At 39.2% G+C, this 16,493-nt stretch overlaps 1 protein-coding gene across 1 annotated transcript in view; it reads left to right on the top strand.

Moving 5' to 3' along the window:
• The window catches only part of MAN2A1 (mannosidase alpha class 2A member 1), an 89,599-nt gene extending 73,423 nt beyond the window's left edge, over nucleotides 1-16,176 (top strand). The window contains exons 15-22 of the mRNA XM_042455308.1: nucleotides 45-167; nucleotides 1,646-1,760; nucleotides 2,434-2,567; nucleotides 4,834-4,975; nucleotides 5,424-5,557; nucleotides 7,957-8,151; nucleotides 11,684-11,794; nucleotides 13,644-16,176. Coding sequence (XP_042311242.1) covers nucleotides 45-167; nucleotides 1,646-1,760; nucleotides 2,434-2,567; nucleotides 4,834-4,975; nucleotides 5,424-5,557; nucleotides 7,957-8,151; nucleotides 11,684-11,794; nucleotides 13,644-13,796 — 1,107 coding nt within the window. The 3' untranslated portion in view covers nucleotides 13,797-16,176. The remainder of the gene's footprint in view (nucleotides 1-44; nucleotides 168-1,645; nucleotides 1,761-2,433; nucleotides 2,568-4,833; nucleotides 4,976-5,423; nucleotides 5,558-7,956; nucleotides 8,152-11,683; nucleotides 11,795-13,643) is intronic.
• The last annotated feature ends 317 nt before the right edge of the window (nucleotides 16,177-16,493 follow it).

Here is a 16,493-nt window from a genome sequence, read left to right as displayed (position 1 = left end):
AGCAGATTGGAAGGTATCAATCTTATTAAGTGTTTTCCTTTTAGAAAGTAAACACGAAGGAAGACAATAAAAATCATCGTGTGAAGTTGGAGTTTGTTTGGTATGGAACTGCAAGTAACAGAGATAAGAGCGGAGCTTATCTCTTCTTACCAGATGGAGATGCCAAGGTAATACGTTCAGGGTCTTCTCTTTTGTGATACCCTGTTGTGGAATACCCTCTGCTAAGAGCCCCAATGGAGGCCAGTGTTGGCTTCATTTCAGTGCCAAGTTACAACATGGCTCTTTATTAAAAGTCTTTGATATCTAATGGTTTTTCCAGCTTGTTTTAAATGGTCTTAATGGTTTTAACTTGCTTTAATTTGTTAGCTTAATGCCTTTTTACAGTGATAATTACCTTCTATTATTCACGTTTCAAAAGACCTTTGAATGTAGGATAGCATATAAATGTATGTCAATAAATGTGTTGAATTTGGGAATATATCAGGGAATACAGATAAGAGAATACAGATGCATTAGACTTTTTTTTTCATGGAACTGCTGTTTCCATCCCAGCAAAAAAGCCTGGAGTGGGAGTGAAAGGTGGAAAGGAAGGGTCTCTGAATGGCTGCGCTAACCCACAAGACAGTTCCTACTTTGGTCAAGATCATATTGAGGCAAACTGCTCATGATGTGGACTGTTTTTTGTGTCACCATAAAAAAATATTTTGAACCCTTACAGTGTTGAGTGTCTTGTAGACTTTGGGCATTTATACAAGTAACAGCCTTGATTAGATAATAAGCTTATGTACAATAATATTTAGTCTTTTTAAAATATTTGGTCTTTTTATAATTTCAATTTTAACATTTATAACTGTGGGTTTTTAAAATTGTGGAGACAAAAGCAACTATAAACCATTCATTAAATAATACTTGAGGCAGTGATAATAATGGCCAAAAATGCCCTTTCTTGACATAGCTATTTGAAATATTCATTTCCTTAAAGTATGGCAACAGTTACAGAAACAGACCACATAAAAGGGTGCTGGATATCTTCATAGAGGATAAGTCTGTCAGTGGCTGCTAGGCTGCATGCTATCCAGGAGCAGAAGTGACAAGTATGCCTGTGACTATCAGTTACTGTTGTACAGTAGTATAGAAGAACAGTATAATTCCTTCCTGTCATGTTTGTGGGCTACCCACAGGCATCCAATTAGCCAATGGGGAAAATGAGTCTAAATCCAGTTGCTAGTCCCATCTGTAACAGAGTCATTGAGTCAGTGGGGTTTACATACGTGTTGTCTTACCATTCAGCAGTTTATTCAGTGGCTTGTTCCAGTTGGGTCTAGCAAATGTATTTATGCCACTACACTGCTTATGGTATAAATTTGGTCTAGCTGAGCTCTTTTTAAGTTAAATGTTGTCACATAATCATTTCTCTCATATAAAATGAATTTCATAACTGGCATCTGTTTCAGCCATTCCTATCGAATGAGCAAGCAAGAAGCATAAGCTTCATCTTTCTTTCTTTCTTTCTTTCTTTCTTTCTTTCTTTCTTTGGAATTTAAGGAAGGTGATTATAGTATCCTCCCCAGCCACCCACCCTTCAAGGTCATGAAATGTAAAGATAGAAAATACAAATATTACTTTCTCATTTGTCTTTCCACAGCCTTATGTTTTTTCTGATCCACCTATCATAAGAGTTACTCATGGCAGAATTTTTTCTGAAGTTACTACTTTTTTCCATCATTTGACTCACACAGTACGACTTTACAAAGTTCATGGTAATGTAATTTCAAAAAATACAATTGAATAATTGTGTACTTTTGTTTGTTTAGTTTCCTTGCATTTTGTTTTACGTTACACATGAATATTGTTAGAAGTTCTTTACCTAGTTCCAACTCGGAACCTCTCTCTCTCTCTCTCTTCCCCCCCCCCCCCAATCCAGTGGGTAGTCCTGGAGGGGGAAATATTTTAATTTGCTAAATTTATTCAGCCTACCTCAAGCTAGACTACAATATGTGGCTTTGAAGAATGTTGAGCTATTTTTTCTAATATAGTTTGTAGAAGCCAGACTGACGGTTATGAACAGTAACTGGGATGGCTTTTATGAATGTAGTATTCAAATAACTTCAACTTCTGCTGTGTTTCTAAGCAGAATTTAAATTGCTGGTTTGATTTTTAAAGCACCATAAACAGCCTGAAAGAGCAGAGTCTTTTTGTAATTTGGGTTGAGTTTCAAGATAAGAAGACTGTACGAAATTGGTAAAACCACCTCTGAGTAATCCTTGCCTAAGAAAATCCTGTGAAATTCATGGGCAGGATTGGCAACAGGTGATTTGAGGGCACATGCAGACACATAGATGGGTTATAAGTCTCTAGACAGTAGTCCTTTCACTTCAGTAATGGGTTTGTCAAATTAGCCTTGTGAAATCATGAAATCTGTTTTATATCTAGGGCTAGAAGGCCAGTCTCCTGAGATAACCAATATAGTAGACATCAGAGGAGAATATAACCGTGAGATTGCAATGAGAATTTCATCTGATATAGAGAGCCATAACAGATTTTACAGTGACCTCAATGGATACCAGGTAATTGCCATGCTTAAAATTCAGTGAATACTGTCCCTACATTCTAAGGGTTGAACCTTTAATTTATAATTGAGTTGGTTCTGTTTGTATTTAAGAAGGATAAACGTCATCAAGTACAATAAAACAGTTAATACTTATTCAGATTTTTGCATCAGAATACTACTTTTGGGATTTCGATCTGATTTTAAATATACAGGCGAATTGAACGCTGAAGGAGCAGAAGGCACTTCCCAACACCTCCCCATGACAGCTCCCCCTTCCCCGCCAAAAAAACTTCATCAGAGGGGCACCTGCAGAACATTACAAATCATTCACACCAAGCTACAGTGAGTAGCTGGCAGGGACAACATACCTGAAATTGTGTAATCTTGTACAGCTGGCCCTAGGTCCTGCTTTTGGTTTTCTTCTCCCCTGCAGTAAGACGCACTTCACAGTTCTTCAGCCCTGCCCCCAAACCATTTAGAAAGACTTTTCAGGAGCACAGAGTATGGTAGGCTGGGCAGCTTCCACTAGAGCAGTGGTGGCGAACCTTTTACAGACCGAGTGCCCAAACTGCAACCCAAAACCCACTCATTTATCCCAAAGTGTCACATTCCTCTGGCTTTCTAGTAACAAACTCTGGCAAACTCTGTGCTGGGGTGACAGGGCGTGTGCTCACAGAGAGAGCTCTGAGTGCCACCTCTAGCACTCATGCCATAGGTTTGTCACCACTGCACTAGAGTATTTCATAAGCTTGCCTTCTGCTTAAGACAGTGCAGAAGGTTGGCTTTCACTGCAATTTGACTGCACAAGCTTGCTTTTTGCTAGGATTTTGCCTATTTTGCTTTTGGATGTTGTATAGCCTATAATTAGATTGGGGTGGTGGTGGTTCCTTTCCATCCCTATTCTGTCTCCCAACATTGATACCATCTTCTTTCTTCTATCTGTTGCCTTCCTTTATATACCTAGTTTTGATTCATGGCACATCTTCCTCAATCCACATGTCAGTACTACAGATAGATGTTTCCATTCCCATGAAAAGGGAATTATTTACTGGCATTATCTTAGTTTTGTCCTTGTATGCTACTGAACCCACAGCCTTGGTGGAATACAATAGATTTCATTCAGGCAAGTTTTCTGTATTTGCAGCAACATATTTGCAAGTCCTTTCACTTGATATACTAGAAGATTTGATTAAGCACACAAAAAATCCATTTAATCTTTTATGAAATGAGAAGCTGTACAAACATCTCTAAACCTAGTTGTTCAAAAGATTTCCCTGTACCAGTCTGCCTATTCATTATAAACTGTTGATATTTCCACTTTCTGAGACAGCAGTGGTCAAAACAAGAACATGTCTTTTGTGTTTTTGGAATAACCTCCTAGAGAGGCTTCCTTAATACACTGGGCAAAGGTTTTAATTTTCCAAGGTGTTTAAGGTTAAAGATTCATGTAGTGTTTGAACACTTGCCTAGTAAAAGTTTTATTTTCAAGACTAATTTTTAAAACAAAAGCACTGTTACATTGGCTTGCTTTGCACAGTTCACACAATTACAATTATATTCTTTCGAACCTTCCCCTGAACGCTTAACACACTCCTTTCCTGCTCTACTGCTTCCTGTTGGCGAGAATTCACACAAGGTGTTTGTTCAATTTCTAAACTGTGTTTTTAAAAACTCTTCCTCCTTCTCTCTAGCCCCCATTCACAACATTGCAAGAGCATGACAGTTTGAAACTCAGAGAGGGCAGACACTAGCTCTGCCCATCACAAGTTTATCATTTATTGCCCTGAAAATTCCTTTGCTCTTGAAGGTGGAGGATATCAATGTAGTAAATTACTAAAGTGGATTTTAGTTATGATGAACAAGGTTGATTCTTTGGTTTTCTTGATAAGGGTTTTATTATACTCTTACTTTTTAACAAAATAGGTCTTGAAAGCAATTTGTGCCCTTCCTTTAAATTAATCTAATCATTTCTTCCCTAGAATGTACACCTCTTAGAGGCCAGGATTTTGTTTAAGACATTTTTAACAATTATTTTGGCTTCACCTAGAAATCGATTTTAACAACTCTTCTTGTTAATTTAAAATGTGTGATATAATTTGTTCCGTTGATCAGAACCTGACCAAGACAATAGTATTAACATTTAAGGATGAGTAATTTGCTTTTGATTTAAAAGAAGTATAGTATTTACAGTTGCCACTGGTTTTTATGTAGCAAAAGCAATTTTGATGTTTGTCTTATTTAAATTCTCAATGAAGTTGACTGAAATCACTTTGCTAATGTAGATTCAGCCTAGGCAGACAATGAATAAATTGCCTCTTCAAGCAAATTTTTATCCAATGACCACAATGGCTTATGTTCAGGATGACAAAATTCGCTTAACTCTTCATTCAGCTCAATCTCTTGGGGTTGCAAGTTTAAAAAGTGGTAAGTAATTATAGAAGATTTCAAAGTACAATTCTGGTGGAAATAAATTGTAATATCCTGATAACATATCATAAAGGGCCATACTGCCAGAAAATATCAAGATTTTCTATATTTAGTATATTTAAGTACTCACTTAAACAAGAGAAAGTAATTAAGCAGAAGAGTGTTAAAGATGTATCAGCATTGCAGATTGTAACTTTGACTGATGATATAGAAATACATTAGGTAAGCGGAGCTATAAGCCTCCTATCTAATACATATTTTATCCTCCTAACCACAAAAGAATTGGAATCTCTAAAACATTCAGATCTGCGGTCATGTGAAACTAAACGCTTAATAAGTGTTTGTGTACATGAAGAATAGTGAATCTTTCGGCTTTTATAGAAATATGATTCAGCTATTTCATGAATGTTGGTAGAGCCAAAATAAGATGAACATTTGTTTTTAGGCCAATTAGAGGTCATCATGGATCGTCGACTTATGCAGGATGACAACCGAGGTTTAGGACAAGGTGTGCAAGATAACAAAATCACAGCTAATCTGTTCCGACTTCTGTTGGAGAAAAGAAATGGAGTAGATATGGTATGAAGTGTTACTTATATATTGCTTCCTTTAAAAAACATAGTGTTCTAGTGTAATACAGTGCGTCCTCGGCTTACGCGGGGAATCCGTTCCGGATCCCGCCGCGTAAGGCGAATTCCGCCTATGCTCGAGCCCCATTCGAAACAACGGGGCTCGTGCGCAGCGGCGCAGGCGCGCACAGGACGCAACAGGCGCGCTCGCCCATTCAATTGAATGGGACGCGCCACCTCTTCCGCCCCGCGCGCGCCCCGCGCGCGCCCCGCGGCTTGAGTGCGTGTGCTCAAGGCCGCATATGGCACGCCCTCGTATGGCGCGGATGCACTGTATATTAGTATTAAACTATATAACTGTCATATAAGTGCATTTCCAGAGTAGTTATCCCTGGAACATTAAATATTCATTGCTCAAATGCAGGCTTTATTTCACATGGAGAGTAGGAGAGGGGAAACTATCTGGTTTGTGGAGAAGGGAATGATGGAGTCAAGTCCTGGGCTAAAAAGTTCCATCTTGATTTTGCGGGGAACCTGATCAAGTCAAGGACATGGCCACCATTTTCACATAATCTAGTCCACAGAGGACTCCCAGCAGAGAAATCCAGGCCCCTATGTTGTTTCAGTTTCCTAACACTGACTTAAGTTATACATAGTTGGCAAAACATGCAGTTTTCTCTTTCCTTTCCTGTTTGGGGAAATTCATAAGGCATTTGTAATATGGTTATACAGTACTAAATATATGTGAAGGCAGATATTCTAGTTCTGTCTTCTTCCTCATTCTCATGCTGAGATCAACATTCCTCTACATATGGAGACTGTCCACATGATCTGGACCCCCCCCCCCCCACAAAAAAACCCCCAGGGTTCCAAATCATATGAACAGCTTTAGTACATAGAGTAATTTCTCTTCTTCAGATTATCCCTCTCGAAACGCGGAAAATGGTGATGGAAGGGATGGAACTAGCACAATCTCCCTTCTCACATATTTAATTTACCATATATACTTGACTAAATTGAGGATAGGTTTTGAGGCCAAAATTACGGATTTTGATAATATCTATGGATAAGTGGGGGTAAAATTTTGGGGCTTGTAACAAAGGATGAAACAAAGAAAAGCAATGCCAAAGAACTCCCCCCCCCCATGCCTCATGGAACAGATGACACCCGTCTTGGCACCCCCAGCTCTGGCTACTGCCTTACCAGCTGCCCTGTACTCCCTTTTGCGCTCTGGACATCCCTCGCCTGGCTGCAGGAGCAAGGTAGGTGCCACCTGCTCCGGGGGTATGGGGGAAGGAGGTGACCCCCCCCCCCCATAATCAAGTTGGTCGGAGGCCCCACACTGAGGGCAATGTGGGCACCCTGCACCCCTCTCCCGGAGAACACTCTTGCCTGCCCGCATTCTCCAGTGCCCAGTGAAGCCTCTCTCAGGTCAGCAGGCACCTACCTAGCCAGCCTGGCACTACCTGCTTGTCCTGGTCCTACTCCTGTTTGCTCCTCCTGCAACTGCGAATGCAGTCTAAATGGCAGCACAGTTGTCTCAATGGTGGTACGGCTACGTCCACGTACTGACATTGGGAACAACTGAATGGATCCCCCACAGATACCAAGGGCCGACTATATTTTCAGATGGGGACAGTAATTAAGATATACTTCATAATGTGCTGGGAGATTGAAATTTCCCTGTCTTGTTTCTGAGGTCAAGAAAGGCAGGAGTGATTTGCATGTATATTTACAGGTCACACAATATATATACCCAAGTCCTTTCAAGGCAAACATTCTCTGAAGATGCCAGCCACAGATGCTGGCAAAATGTCAGGAAAAAACTCTTCTAGAACATGGCCACGTAGCCCGAAAAAGCCACAAAAAACTATGGATGCCAGCCATGAAAGCCTTCGACTTCACATTATAACATGTTACTTAGTTAAATGGTACAGACAAAAAACAAATAGAATGAATGTAACAAATGAAAAGGTATTTAATTTTACTAGCTTAGGGAGGAAGGAAAACATATTAGAATCCCATCAAGCAGCAATAAAGCATATCGGAGGACAGCACAGGATCCCCACCAAGACTTAAAAAGATGAGTAACATGTTTTTGAAATGTGCATATTAGCATAGCATATATGCACTCAGCTGATTGCTTAAGCCCTCTTAGGTTTATTTCCTTAATTTTACATAGTCCAATTCATCTATGTGTTCCCCTTGCATACATCTGTTTTAAACTTGTTGACTCAGAGTGTACAAAATACATAGGAGAAAGAAAAGGGTATGTATGCTTAGGTGTAGAGAGTAATATATTAACATCTAGTTTTATTCCCACGTTACTGTGTCAAACTGAATAAATGCATGTATGTTCAGCGTACAAAACCTGCAAATAGTTTACTACTATTTTCTTTTTTTTACTAGAAAGAAGAAAAGTTATCAATCAGCTATCCTTCTCTCCTTAGTCACATAACATCATCTTTCATAAACCACCCAATGATTCTGATGGTTACCTATGCAGACTCTGGTGTCCCATCCCTCTTGAATACTTTTTCTCCTCTAATTGCACCCATGCCCTGCGACATGCACATTGTTAACTTAAGAACAATACAGTTGAAGGTAAGTTGGGATGAAGACTTTTACAGTATTTTTCACAATATATTGGAACTAGTTCTGGAGAATACAGTTTAAAAAAAAATTCTGGTATGAGCTGAGAGAGATTACTCATCTTTTACTCCTGAGCACACAAATTGTGTGAAACATCATTGACACCAACTGTGCAAACGGTGTCAAGAGGAAAAAGAATGGAGAATGTAAAAGCCATTTATGCTTATATAAGGAATAGGAGTTTGGGTTTGGCTGCTATGGCCTTGAATTTGAGACCCACAGTATCTTCCCTCCTTTGGTTCTGGTCTTCATTCTAGTTGTATACTTTGATGAATGTAAATTTGCAGATACAATCCACTTTTTTTCATAGCACAAACAGAATAACCAGTTGGAATTATTTTAATGTATAAATAGGCTTTCATTAGATAAAGTTGCTGAAGTAGAGAGTGATAAATGTCTCATATCTCATAAGCCACAAATCACTATTTTGTTTTTACCAGCAACAATAAAATTGTGGATTTCTTTAGCTAATGATGCATGATATTGGAATGAATGCTAACATAGTTAAAGCATTCTCACATAGCAAAATGTTAAGTTGTTGCATTAGTAGCATGAAAATATTTAGACTTAAGTGAGAGAAAAAATCCCATGTATTTCAGTAACAGAGAGTACAGAGAACCTTTCCAAACAGCATCTTTTCCCCTACTATTTTCTAACAAATATCATATCCTTTCTCCTATTACAAAATCTTGCAGTTCTGGGGGTATGCTCTCACACATTAGATCAATAATGCACAATACTGCATAGCCTTCAAAACATCAGTATTTTAAAAAGCAAAAGGTCTGCCAAAGAGGCATGGTAACAGGCAACCATGTGAGAATTTTCCTTTTGCTAAAAAGAATAAATGAATGACAGTACCAGGCCTGAAGTGTAGCTTAGCACTGGGGACATCCCATTACTACAAGCTGTGGTAATGATCACTGGTTTAATTGGAGGATAATGTGTCTTATTAGCAGCTACCAGTCGTGATAGCTGTGTGTAACTTCCACGTTCAGAGGCAGTATGTCATTGGAGACCAGTTGCTGGCGAGCAGTAGCAGCGGAAGGCTCTTGCTCTTAGGCAGTACTTGGTGATGTTGAGAAATAAGATGTTAGACTTGATAGGCCTTTGGTTTGATCTAGAACTGCTTCTACATAGCACAGTACAGAATGTAGTCTTTGAAACAATTTCTCTAAAGGTGTATTTCCCAACTGCATAGCAAAAGCTTTTTTAAAAAGACTACTTTTATATGTTTTATTAAAAACATATATATTTTTCCACACATATCAGTTGATCGAGCCATTGTGTGTGTGTAATTTCAGCTAATTTGTAATTTGATAAATCCTTAAATTGAAACATTTAGATCAACCCCCCCTTTGGGTGTCATCAGCATACTGATAACACCTAGCCCCATATCCACGGATGATTTCTCCCAGCGGCTTCATATAAATGTTAAATAGCATTGGGGACAGGATGGCACCTTGAGGGACACCACAATTAAGCTCTGTTTTTGAAGAGCAACTGTCCCCAAGCATCACCCTCTGGAACCTGCCTGAGAGGAAGGAATGGAACCACTGCAATGCAGTGCCTCCAATTCCTAACTCTCTCAGGCGTTCCAGGAGGATGTCATGGTCTATTGTATCGAATGCCACTGAGAGGTCTAGCAGCACCAACAGGGTCACGTTCCCTCTTCAATGCCTAGACAAAGGTCATCAGTTAGAGCAACCATGGCAGTCTCCACCCCATACCCAGTCCTGAAGCCCATTTGAAATGGATCAAGAAAGTCGGCTTCATCCAAGACCATTTGGAGTTGAAGAGCAACTGTCATCTCGACCACCTTGCTCAAAAATGGTAGATGAGAAACAGGCCTATAATTTTTCTTGTCCAGGGGGGGTCATAGGTTTTTTTCTCCCAAGAGTGGTCTAACAGTCACTTGTTTCAAAGAGGATGGTATATGGCACTCCCCAAGTGTTTGAATTTCTCTTTTTGGGGTGCTGCTTGCAAGTAAATGTAATGGTATAGGATGTTGTAGAACTTTAAAAAGACAAAATGAAAGACTGCTTCACTGTGAAGGTCTAATTTTATAGCAATTACCAGTAAATCTTGGACAGAAACCAATAATGTTATGTTCCAGAATGCCCATTCAGATTTTAGCAGTTGACTGAGTAATAGACAGGATAAACAGCCATTTAAGGCTGCTTACAAGTAACATCACAGTAAGCAATTTTAAAAAGAAAAGGAAAGGAAAGTGACTCTGTTGTGGGGGGCAGTGGCGTTCCAGCACTGGGTGACACCTGGGGTGGGGGGGGGGGGGGGGGCGCTCCCGAGCCTGGGCTTCAGGGGGGGCTTCCGGGGGATGCTTCTGACCCCGGACTTCTGGCAGGATTTCTGGGGCTTGCACAGCTCCAAGTACCACCTGGGCAGGGGCAGTGAGACATGATGTGGCCCCCAGAGCACCTCAGCGGGGCCTAGGAACACGTGCACAGGCTGAAGCAGCCAACCTGGTGTCACCCCCTTTTGGGGTGTCACCCAGTGTGGTCAACACCCCTCCCAATGACGCTACTGGTGTAGGGGTATTTGTCTGCATCACTCCCTCTTACTCTATGTCCTGGGATCCTTTCTGCTTGGCAGACAATGGTAGATGGCTGTCTTTTGCCACAGGTCAGGGCTGATAATGTCTGGCTCTGAGATGACCTTAGCCTGCCTGCCTCTTTCCTTTGAAGTCTTCCCAGAGGGCTTCTGGTAGTGGCCCTGTAGGAAGCAGGGAAAGGTGCAGCCAGAGCACAAGTACAAAGTGGCCTCTCAATATCTATTTTCTCCCTTCCCACCTGCTCTTACCTCCAGGATTCTTCCACAGAGCAGTCAGTTGTAATGACTCTGTGGGGGAGGAGGGAGAGAGAGGGTAGTTCAACTAGATCAAACTTTAAAGTGGCATTTGTCTGCCTGCCTCCCTCTCTCTTCATATATTATTTTACTACAGAACAGTTTAAATCTCTCTGTGTTGTGTGCCTTCAGTTGTGAAGTCAAAGTCTTTCATGGCCAGCATCCATAATTTTTTGTGGATTTTCCGGGCTGTGTGGCCATGTTCTAGAAGAGTTTATTCCTGAAGTTTTGCAAGTAACTGTGGCAGGCATCTTCAGATAAATGCTGAAGATGCCAGCCATAGATGCTGGCGAAACATCAGGACTAATCACTTCTAAAACATGCCTTCAGTTGTTTCCTTCAAGGCAACCCTAAGATAAAGTAGTCCTTGAGTTTTCTTGGCAAAATTTGTTGTGAGGGGTTTTGCCCTTGCCTTCCTTTCAGGTGAGGGATGGGTGTTTCCCAACGTGTTTCCATGGCTGAGTACAGGTTCGAACCCTGGTCTCCTGAGGTCCTAGTCCAGCACCTAAACCACTATACCACACTGGCTCTCAGTTTGAATCTAGAAGTTAAAATCCAGAGGTTTGTACCTGCACCCTGAGCTTGCTAATTTCCCCTGCAAATTTGTCTTTTTTGTTTTCAGGCTGATTCAGGTCCATCAGATGAAGCAGCCCTCATTGTTCACAGGAAAGGATTTGACTGCAGGTTTGCAAACATGGACCTGGGGCTCCTCTGTTCCACAACTCAGGGAAAGGTATTGTGGAATTTTTTTTTTCCTAATGGGGATGGAGGATCTACTGTCAGCATGGCTCAGACATGCCTAGTGCAATTTTCAGCCTTTTTCTTTTAAAATAACACAGCCCCATGCTACATTATGAAGACCTTCAAAACCTCCCTTCAGCTTTAAGAAACATTGCCACATTGATTGGGAAGTAGGGCTGACTCTATCTGAGGCTCACAAGGCAAGGGTTACTTGCCTTGTGACCCTCAGATAGAGGGAGAAAAGGAGAGTCCACCACCTTCCAAAGCAGTTTTTAATGGTCATTTTATAGTTTTATTTTAGTTTTATCCACCAGCAGTCTTGTCTTGCTGGAGGAATGGTAAGGTATAAATATTTTAAATACCGGTAAAATAAACCCAGCTCAGTGCTATTTATGTATGTATTGATATTATTAGTAGTAAAATAGTTATACCCCACCCTGTATTACAGAATTCCTGGACAGAGTCCAGTGATATCAATTTTAACAATTTAAATACAGCCAGCCCTCCACATTTTAAGTTTGTTCCTGCTCCTGACTGAAACTGAGGCTGTTGTGTGAATGTGTACATGGACACCTTGGGCTTCAAGAATGAGGAGCACAAAGAATCGAGGCCACCAACCCCCCTCCTGAAGTCCAAGGCTACTGCCTCAGGGTGCACAGAGAAGCATCTTACCATCTGGAGGTCTTTGTGTCAATGGGCATACAAGAATCTCCAGCTTTGGAAATGAGGAACTTTCCAAAGCTGGATACTATTGTATGCCTAGTGACATAAAAGCCTCCAGCTTCAGGAATGGGAAATGAGAAGGAACCTAACTCCCCACTTCCAAAAGTGCAGTGAGACTACAAGATAAACATAAGTCAACAGTGTGATGTGGCAGACAAAATAGTTAATGCAAACCTAGACTACATTAACAGGTCTACAGTTGTCCAGGACAAGGGAAGTAGAAATCCTCTCTATTGTGCTTTGGTCAGACCTCACCTGGAATATTATTTCAGTTCTGAGTAACACAGTAGTTTTGAACATCCGCATTTCTCCCTATACAACCAGTCCCCACTTCTCCTTGCAATATTCCAATTTTTCTCTCCACAGTACTTTCCACCACTTCCTCCAAAATATCTCCCCACCCACCCACCTACCCATTTCTCCTCATAATTAGTTTGCCATTTGACACACTAGGTACTGGAGCGTAATCTCAAGCATGGTGGAGTCCATTGTCAGACAAGCTGAGTTTTCCCCATCTCTCTTTAATCAAAACAGCTGGGGGGGTTATTAAAAATAAATACCATTGTAAGCTGAATGCAGTGATTGAATACTGTATCTTACATCAATTGAACCTGATTTCAAAAAACTATAATCCTCAAAACAAGCTCAGGGGTCACATGAAACATTTGTTGGCTATAAGATACTTGTATGTTTTATACACTGTCTGTTGACTTTATTATTCAGTTGATTTTTAATCCCATTATTGGGCTATAATAATCAGTGATGGGACCCTATATGCCTGCCGTTGCACATCTATGTGTTATGGGACTATTTATTATTTTACTATATTTTAGGTGTGCATGCTTTTCATATGTGGCACTGTCCTCAATTAAGTTGCTAGAATCCATTCAGCACTCATTTATAGGTGTGTATGTTCAGAGGCAGATCAGTGGTAGGTGTAATTCTCTCCATCACTACTGGTCTCACTAAGTAATTCTTGAAAAATTTCTAAGGACCGACCACAAGGTTCTCCATAATACAGTTTGCAAGTCTTGCTTCAGATAAATGTTGTTAAAGCGTCAGTTTTTTTTGTTTTGTTTTTTGATGGAGTAATTATTTTGTCTTTTTGAAATTTTCAGCTAAAAATGCACAAACTCTTTAACAAGTTTCATGTGGAAAGTCTTACACCAACATCCTTAACATTGATGCATTCACCTCCAGATGCCAGAAATATGAGTGAGATCAGCATGAATCCTATGGAGATAAACACATACAGAATTCAGCTGAGATGAAATCTGGTTTTTGAACTTGGTTACTACAGAGGAGTCTTCAACTTTTTGTCTTCTGAAATACTGGTGTGCAATAAGAAGCACATTTTTTAAATTTCAGGTTTTGGATATTGTGACAATACATTCATTCTAGAATTTTTTTGATCTCCAGTGTCATAAAAAGCCATGATGCAACCAACTTTTCCTACGCTGTCATAAGACATGCCACTATCAGTATAATTAAATACAAGTGGAGGTGGAGGGAGAAACAAACAATATTACTTCTCATCAACAAAGTGAATCTCAGGTTAAATATTAGTTTAAGGCTTCTACATTTATGATTTTGTGTTGGAAATGGAGAGAACATTGATTTTAAATTGTTTTTTTGATCTGTAGGTAGCTTTTAAATAATGATATATCATTGAAATCCCAGATACAGCTTGGAATTGAACCTGAATATGCTCTGGCAAAGCTATTGGCCAAATACTTAAGACTTCTATAAATGACAGTTTCATTTTATTCCACCTGGAGTCTGCATTTATCCCACTCTAGAAGCAGAGTGAAATTCAAGAGCCTCTTAGAAGTGTGGAAGATCTGGAAATGCAGAACTTACATCCTGGAATTTTGAATTCACCTTCCTTTAAAAATATAAAAAAACAAACAACACAACCTTCTGTTTTGCTACTTGATACTTTGGGATATGTGCAATTACTCCCATTATATAGAGTAAGGAAATTCAAGTTATAATTTCATGAATACAAGTTTGTTTTTTTTACAGAACATTTGGATACTAATGTGCTCTAAGATGTTTTTTCTATTTCAATATTACCATATGAAAATAAATGTGCCTTATTTTTTTTATATATGTCTTGTTACTCTTTGTCCACACAGTGTTCTTTGGGGGTTGGGGCGGGAGGGCAGAAGTAATACATTCAAACATGTTTTGACAGTGATGGCCACACTCTGATCTTCACCAAATGTGCGCTGATGGTGTTTTGAATGCTTTGACTATTTGAATGTAGTGAAATGATGTCATAAAGCAGAACAATGGAACAATAAAGAATACTGTACAATCCATCAGCTATTGGTTAAAATGTAACATACACAGAATTATGAAGGCATGCAAAAAGCTGCCTTGCCATGTGTATTGTAACAAGCAGTACCTTGAAAATCATGTGCCTCTATTTTTAAAATAGTGTCCATGCTTATGTTGCTAATATTTGTTACTAGGGAGAAATAGCTTCCTCAAAGTTACACTTTTTCTGTATCAAGTATTTTGCATTGAGTTCTGGGCATCAAGTGGGTTTAAGACTGGTGGGGCACTTTTGGTCCTCCAGATGTTTTGGACTTTTTCCGTTCTTTTCAATTTGTCTGTGTGGGGCTGATGAGAGATGTAGGCCAAAGCACCCGGAGGATCAAAGGTTCCCAAGCCCTGATCTAAAAATTCTACTCCCCTAAATAAAATTGTTTACAATTTCAAGTTAAGGTTGTAATCATATAAACACTTACTTAGGAGTAAGTCCTATTGAACTCAGTGGAACTTTTTCTGTATAGAGCTGTATAGGATCACACTAAGTGGAAGTTTATTATAATTGCATTTCCTTTAACTCTGGCCATTTTTTTTCTCTTCAGAAATGATTTCCTTGAAAATGAATAAACATTCTAATAAGTCAGAAATTGCTTTTTTTGCTCATGCATTTTTGTACTATATGTATCTGATCTGTGCCAAAATTTTTACTAAGGACGTTTAGCAGCACTTCCAGTCTTAACATTAAAATAAGCTTTATAATTTTGCAAATGTTGGGAACTCACTTTTTAGAGTCCATTACATTGTTGCCCTACATCAATTTTTGTATTAGCAGAATTTCTTGTGATTTTGTTGAAAATTGGTAAATACATTGTTTGGGAATTATAAGAATTTGTAAATGAATAATTTTATGCAATAAATATAAAATTTTGAATACTTTTTTTGTTTAGGTGAAAAATCTGAGCAGAATGTTCCTGTAACTACTTTTTCAAAAAATTTATGGTGTCCATAGTATGATAAATCTTTGCCAGAAACCTCTGATTGTTCTTTCAAAACTTCTGAATAATAAAAAAATGATGCAATAAATGACAGTGTTATTTGTAGAACATGTTTCCAAAGGATGTTTCATATTGTTAGACCTGCAGCCCAGTCTTAAACCTGTTTACTCAGAAGTCCTCCTCTCAACAGGATGTAATTCCTAGTATGCAAGTTTAGGACTGCCCACTTCCTTTATTTTTTTGAAACTTTGTCATCTGTAGAATCATGCTTGAATATTCCTTAACCAACATTTGCTTTAATTTAAAGTTGATTTTCAGGGGAAATGCCTTTTGTGATAATGGTAATTAATTGAATAAATTCTTTAGTTTTCAAAATTTACCGTCCAGTTCACAGTGATTTCTTTCCACAAGTAATTAATTTGGGGCTTTAAGGCCTACTAATGGCTAGTCCTAGAGTTAGGCCCATTGGTTCAGTGGGAGATATATAATTGTTTTTAATCTCTGTATGATGTAAATGTTTTAGCTGTATATGTTTTAACTTTTAAGCTATCTTGAGTCTTGGACCGAGAAAAGGTGGAATATAAATATAGTAGTAATAAGTGTTCACTCGTTCACCATTTGGTTCTTCGTTGGGTCAACTGTAACTAGGACTACCAATTGGATTTAAATTCAATATGTTGTTTCTTGTGAATGCTT

Source organism: Sceloporus undulatus, chromosome 2, assembly GCF_019175285.1.
Source record: "Sceloporus undulatus isolate JIND9_A2432 ecotype Alabama chromosome 2, SceUnd_v1.1, whole genome shotgun sequence".
Classification (NCBI taxonomy): Eukaryota; Metazoa; Chordata; class Lepidosauria; order Squamata; family Phrynosomatidae; genus Sceloporus; species Sceloporus undulatus.
This window is presented reverse-complemented; position numbering and strand designations above follow the sequence as displayed.